This window comes from Gasterosteus aculeatus, chromosome 1 (genome assembly GCF_964276395.1).
Source record: "Gasterosteus aculeatus chromosome 1, fGasAcu3.hap1.1, whole genome shotgun sequence".
NCBI classification, from domain to species: Eukaryota; Metazoa; Chordata; class Actinopteri; order Perciformes; family Gasterosteidae; genus Gasterosteus; species Gasterosteus aculeatus.
In genome coordinates this window covers 25,134,097-25,141,068 of record NC_135688.1, presented here as the reverse complement: position 1 = coordinate 25,141,068, position 6,972 = coordinate 25,134,097, and the positions used below count along the sequence as shown (strand labels likewise).

Below are 6,972 nucleotides of genomic sequence, written 5' to 3'. Positions count from 1 at the left end.
CAAGTCTGCCAGGCTGCCTTTTTCATCATCATTGTACTGCCCTCTACGGGTCTTCTTCCAGCCCCCCCCCACCCCACCCTGCCACACTCACACACACACACACACACACATATGCACACCACTTCCTCCACATTACCATACCCCCTTAAAGAGTATTGCGCGCATTACATTGCTTTTCATTTCCAAGCTGTGACAGTCCTCAGATTAGGGTGGGTGGGGGGGATTTATGCGCTTTTACGTGTGGTTTTTCCGGTCATATACGACGCTAATTGTTTCATAATACGTCCGATCGTTGAAGGCGATGGTTTGCAATGACCAAGATCAAGTTCCACTAGTTGAAATGTCAGTGGGAGGATAAAGCTCGCGTATATTCATCGGATATCTTACGAGCATTGCGGGACTGGAGCAAAAAAAGCGGGGGGTGGGGGGTCGAATTCCCGCATCCGAGCCTAGAAGGAACCTATCCGCTGATCTCCGGTTCGATTTGAACGGTCTGGCAATTGAAATAAAAGAGACCTTGGGCAGCTCTGCACATAAACTGGTACAAGCCGCACCACTGGGAGCAGACAAGGGGATTCGTGCTTCGCCAGTGCGCATGCATGAAAGTCACGGTTAAAATGCATGCGGCAAGTCTCGCCTGATGTGGGATTACGGAGTTTCCCTCCGCTCTCATTTCTTCACCATGTTCGAACTTTGGTTTTGGCTGTTTTTCCGAAATGCTGCTGCCGATTTCCGTCGCTGCGGGAAGAACCCAGGAGCCCGTTTTACCGCGCGGGCTGTCGCGTTATTGGCCTGAATGAGACTGTACGTGCGCTTCCCGATGCCCGCTTCATGGAGCTAAACGCCGAGACTTGACTTTTAAGTATTTTTCTTACATTTTCTTTTTCGACAGCCAAGGGCGGGCGGTTGAAATCACCCGAACCTATGATTTCAATGAGGTTGGAGCAAAAAGACGGGGCACAGCCGTGATTTTCGCGATGCTTTGCCGTTTGACTGGATCAGCACGGTAAGAGGACAATGATTTTTAATTCGCTCTGTCTGTGTCTCCGTCTACCGCCCGTCTGCGCCGAGGCGTTATGCGCTTTAACGTTATTTCGGATGAGCGGGATCTGTCCGTGGTGCTGAAATCAGTTTCCAATCCCCCCGTTGCATTGCTGAAGTTGATCTCGTTTTAATGGTATGCTGTTGAGCGAGCTGTCCGCCGCTGTTATTGCAAATAAAACAAAAAAAACTGCGCTGTTTTTTTTTCTGCTGACACATTTATCATCAGTTTTATTTGTTCTAAATAACCGCACTGGCTCTGCACGGGCATACCCGGCGGCTACAGACGCATAAGTTATCTGTGTCACATCCAGAGGCGTATTTCTTTGCGTTATGGCAAAACAAGCAGGTGTGAGGAAGGCACGTAAGCGGGCGGTCCAATCGCACGTAGCAAGCCGTGCGTGTTCTCGGGTGTTAAAACGCGCATATTTAGGGAGATTTACTGGGTCGCTGTGTAGGCTTTTGTGTCCTTTTTGAGGAGCGCACACAGACAGAACGTGTGTTTGTGTGCACGCGCGGGTGCGCGTCTGCACACGCACTCACGCGTCTTTGGCGGAGAGAAGGGGGGAGAGAGAGAGAAAGAGGGGGACTATCTGTAACCTACTATTGCAGATGCCAAACAGAATACTTGATTACAGATTTATTTACACTCAGTTAAAATGTAATTTCGATCAGATATCCGCCACCGCCAATAGCACTTGCTGATTTGCCTTTGATCAACTCATCTCGTTTCTTTTCCTTTTCTTTTTTTTTTTTGCCCGTGGGTTGAAGAAAGGCTGCGACTGTCGCCTCGTAGACTGATTTTCACATTTTCGATCGCAGGCTGGATTTTAAGATGAACACTGACCGCTTTTCTCGGACGATTCGTTCATGAGAGGCTGCGTTCTTCTTTTTCGATTTTTTAAGAATCATCGTCTAACCCGCGATCGGTTTAATCATAGCAGGCGATTACATTCCCGGTCCTCATGTTGTTTGGACGGAGATGGAGAGAAGGGATCCGACAGTTTCCCCGCGATTACCAAGTCATCGGGAATGTGGGGTGAGTGAGAAATCGTCACGGTTACAGGAGTTGGGGTTTTAATTTTAATTTGTTTGAAGACTGAGACTGACTTGTGTAGAATCGTGGAAGATCACCCGCCACACAATTAGGTGTATATCTGTATTTTGTGTGTGTAAAAAAAACAGACATTCTCATGGGATTGAATAAGTAGATGACCAGATCTATCAGTCTAAACACGGTGGACGCTGAAGTCCCCCCCTCCCTCCTCAAGATAGATTGGAATTCAGGCGAGCTATCAAAAATGCGCAGTGGCCATCCTCCGCGGGTAGTTGTCACATAAACTTGATTATATATTATTGTTTAAGTTTGCATTTATTGAACATTCATCCAGGTTGTTTTTTTCTCCGTCAACCTTACAAACCCTGAAAAAGGTTGCCGACACATCTGCATACTGAACAAACATTAATGGGTCCACTTGTCTTTGCCTGGCTTTTATTATCGATACTGTTTCACCAGGGTCTGCTCAGTCAGTAATCCGTTACTATTATTGTATTTTGCAACAGTCACATCTGTTTTCTTTTCAATGCTCTTTAAAACCGAACCCGTCCTTTTCTTTTCCTCCCTAGATGACACCTCATACCGGTACCGCACTTGAGTGAGCTGGGGCATCCTCTCCCAGGACAAAATGCATATCTGGATTCTCAAAATAAGCCTTCTGATTGCATCATCTCTGAGGCTGATCGAGATGTATGACAATTATGGCGAGATCTGTCGGAACCTGTGTACGTGCGAGGAGAAGGAAGGGATCCTGACGGTGAGCTGCGAGAACCGGGGAATCATCAAACTAACGGAGATCAGCCCGGTCCATTTCTCCGTATACCACCTCTTGCTGACAGGGAACCTCCTGAAGAAGCTGTCGGTCAATGATTTCATCAATTACACAGGAGTGACCATCCTACACTTGGGGAACAATGATATATCCGAGATAGAGTCAGGTGCCTTCAATGGACTCCAGGGATTAAAAAGGTTGCACCTGAATAACAACAAGATCGAGGCTATCAGAGACGACACCTTTGCAGGACTGGAGAGTTTGGAATATCTTCAGATTGATTATAATTACATCTCAAATATAGAGCCCAACGCCTTGAGCAAACTATACCAACTTACAGTGATGATTTTGAACGACAACCTGCTCTCTGCCCTGCCGACAAATATCTTTCGGAATGTTCCCCTTACACACCTGGACCTGAGGGGGAACCGGTTAAAAATGTTCCCCTACATCGGCCTCTTGGAACACATGGACAAAGTTGTGGAATTACAACTGGAGGAGAACCCGTGGAATTGCTCCTGCGAGCTGATCGCTCTGAAGGCTTGGCTGGAGAGTATAGCATACACGGCTCTGGTGGGGGAAGTGGTCTGCGCGACTCCGTTCAGGCTCCACGGTAGGGACCTGGACGAGGTGTCCAAGCAGGAGCTCTGCCCGAGAAGACCCTCGGAAGACACTGTAAGGCCTGCACCCCCTAGCAGCACCAATGGATATTATCATACCACACCTTCTGCCGTCACCGCCTCCGCCACCTCATCGGCTGTTTTTAGGTCCTCCTCTAGGCCGACCAAGGGCACCCGGCAGTTCAACAGAACTAGGTTAAAGCCCACTTCCCGAATACCAGGGGGTAACCCTTACAATTATGGCCCCATCATTGCTTTTCAGACCAAATCTCCTGTGCCTTTGGACTGTCCCACTGCCTGCACGTGCAACCTGCAGATATCGGAGATCGGGCTGAATGTCAACTGCCAAGAGAGAAAGATTGAAAGCATTTCTGATCTGAAACCCAAGCCATACAATCCTAAAAAAATGTATCTCACTGGAAATTACATCCCTGTGGTGCGGAGATCAGATTTTGTGGATGCCGTTGGATTGGATTTGCTTCACCTGGGAAACAACAGGATAAGTCTGATCCACGACAGGGCTTTCGGGGATTTAACCAACCTGCGTAGGCTGTATTTGAATGGTAATCTCATGGACAGGCTTACAGGAGAAATGTTTTTTGGTCTGCAGAACTTGCAGTACCTCTATTTAGAGTACAACAAAATCAAGGAGGTCGATGCGGGAACTTTCCGTTACCTCGCTAATCTCCAGCTGCTCTTCCTCAACAACAACCTCCTGAAAACCTTACCCGTGGGCATCTTTTCCAGCCTCTCCCTGTCTAGACTTAATCTCCGCAACAACCATTTCCAAAACCTGCCCGTGAGTGGTGTTTTAGATCAGCTGAAGATGCTGGTGCAGATGGATCTGTTTGAAAACCCCTGGGACTGCTCCTGCGACATAGTGGGAATGAAGATATGGCTCGAGCAGCTCAGCGCAGGCACCGTGGTCAACGAGGTTGTGTGCGAAATGCCGCGGCGCCACGCAGGAATGGATCTGCGCTCCATCCAATCGGAGCAGCTCTGCCCAGATTACTCTGACGCTAAAGTCTCTCCGACGCCCCCTACGGACGAGCCCATGGACGACAGGGCCGTCACCACGGAGGCACCTCAGAAGTTCAACACCCCCAGCAGCACCGTCCCTCTCTCTGTCCTCATCCTCAGCCTCCTGCTCGTCTTCATCATGTCTGTCTTTGTGGCCGCGGGGCTGTTTGTGGTCGTGATGAAAAAACGCAAAAAGTCCCAGAGCGATCGTACTAGCACCAACAACTCCGACGTCAGCTCGTTCAACTTGCAGTACAGCCTCTATAGCAACCGCTCCGGCCCCAAAGTCAAAGCCCCAGCCGGACACGTCTACGAGTATATCCCCCACCCCATGGGCCACATGTGCAAAAACCCTATTTACAGATCACGAGAAGGCAACACAGTGGAGGATTACCGTGACCTCCACGAGCTCAAGGTCACGTACAGCAGTACCCCGGAGGATGAGAGGGATAGCAGTACGATGCGGAGCCCTGCGTACAGCGTTAGCACCATCGAGCCACGTGAGAACCCCTCCCCTATCCCGGACGCAGACCATTTCTTCAGAGGCATGCTGGATCACGATAAGCAGCACCCCCATCCACCCATCCCGGCCGGCGCCAATTTAGAGTACAAGTACACAGGGCCTGTGTCGTACACGTACAACCCCAATTTTGATGTCAGACGTCAGTTCTTGCACCCGGAGAGGATAAGAGAAACAGTGCTCTATGGCACAGCACCCAGTACTGTTTATGTCGAGCCCAACAGAAATGAGTATTTGGAGCTAAAAGCTAAACTGCAGTCTGAGCCCGATTACCTCGAAGTTCTTGAGAAACAGACCACCTTCAGCCAGTTCTGAGCAACAGAATCATTGATGTTGATGACGCAATTTCTCTCTTGACCCTCCTTGGAAAAGTGGCTGAGCTTATTGGGTGCCTTGGCACGACACACACACGCAAAAAGGAGTTGAAACGGGGTGTGCCGAACAATCTTATTCTTATTTCTGAAACATGACATTACAGGAATGGATACAACTTTCTGAAACACTGATGAACAAAATTGCTCTAGTTAACTGATAATGCAAATCTATTTTTCTATGGTGAAGATCGAATACACACAAAATTTAAGTGTACAGGTAAATCTTACCCAGCCTCATTTTCCGGATTATAACCATACATAAGGCATATTGTGAATCAGTAAAGAAATGTTTATAAAACCACACTCCTGGACAAAAACACTGTACAGAAGATCATCAAAACTGTGTAGGACTATTTTCTGCTGTAGTCTGTAAGTAAGTATTTATTGATATAATCTGCCATGTCTTTTCAAAACCTTTGATTCTACATCAATATTACCTGTGTCATCATACTCCATGATCCTCTGAAAAAAGGCTTATGTTTGTAGTTTCATTTACTGTAGCTCTGCATTGTAAAAGTGGCTTTTTTTGAAAGTGGCACACCCCTAATGTTCAAAAAAGACATTTGAAGAAGATGTAAAAAAAAAGTGTCTTTGTATGCTTTCTGCACTTTTTGGAATTAGAAGGCGGGTTAGCCTTCAATGAGCTCTTATAAAAAGAAGATTATTATATTAAAAATGAATATGGGTATTCATTCTTAATATGTAGAACAAAAAACAAAATTACATAAATATTTGAAGTATTATAATTCTGTTGTGTAATACTGATATTTTATTCAATGTAACACCTATTTTTATACAAGCGTTTGCAGATTCTCTATCCCTTATCGACTTTATTTGTTTTGATTGCTTTGCACTTACTGCATTATATTGACCAAACTATGTTATTGTCATCAAATAAACATGGTGTCAGGTTGATATAATGTCCTTATGAGTTGATGATAATATAGAGGCCCTTTAGGTTTGGTCAAATTTATTTTCGCATTCAGAAATGATCAATTTGTTGTGTGAAATATGGGATTGGAGAGCTTGAAAAGGGGGCCACGGGGCTAATTGTTGTTAAATCTCTAAATCATATGGCAATACATTGGCCATCAAGAATTGGTCCTGTTTAGCACTCGATCAAAGCAGATAAAGACAGTGTGCATGCCTCAATCAGAGGGTTAGCTGTGTCTCTGTCAAGATTACAAGCAATGAGTCTCAATCAATGAGAATCATCTGAGGTCTTCTTCTTGCAATCATACCATGACAACAGCGACAATTAGTGTTGAAACAAAATGCAAAGTTAGCAATCTTGACAGGTTCAATGGTTAAAAAATGTGCACGCTCATTAAGACGTACAGCTGCTAAATTTAGGATTTAGTGATCAGACCTTTCTTATCAACTTTTTGGTTTACTTTTAAGATTGAATACTTTTAGAATCATTTCTTACTTTGGAAAAAATATTAAGATACTATTTTGGAGTATGCTGCATCTTTTTATGCGCTTGATTTTGCTAGCATCTAACCGAAATTACGTTTAGTTTTTTTTTTTTGTTGTCAAGATGGTTTTTCATTTAAATGTGTGTTTGA

At 45.7% G+C, this 6,972-nt stretch overlaps 1 protein-coding gene across 3 annotated transcripts; it reads left to right on the top strand.

Annotated features, from left to right (window-relative positions):
* The first annotated feature begins 279 nt into the window (after positions 1–279).
* slitrk5 (SLIT and NTRK like family member 5) lies at positions 280–6,084 on the top strand. Of its 3 annotated transcripts, XM_078104067.1 has the most exons (4): positions 563–804; positions 893–1,006; positions 1,983–2,080; positions 2,668–6,084. In XM_078104067.1, the coding sequence occupies exon 4, from the start codon at positions 2,727–2,729 to the stop codon at positions 5,343–5,345; it is 2,619 nt and encodes an 872-aa protein (XP_077960193.1). In that variant the 5' UTR covers positions 563–804; positions 893–1,006; positions 1,983–2,080; positions 2,668–2,726; the 3' UTR covers positions 5,346–6,084. The 3 variants fall into 3 exon arrangements, with proteins under 3 accessions (XP_040036497.2, XP_077960193.1, XP_040036531.2); XM_040180597.2 differs by lacking the exon at positions 1,983–2,080 and having other exon boundaries at positions 701–804; XM_040180563.2 differs by lacking the exon at positions 1,983–2,080 and having other exon boundaries at positions 280–1,006.
* Positions 6,085–6,972: the final 888 nt, after the last annotated feature.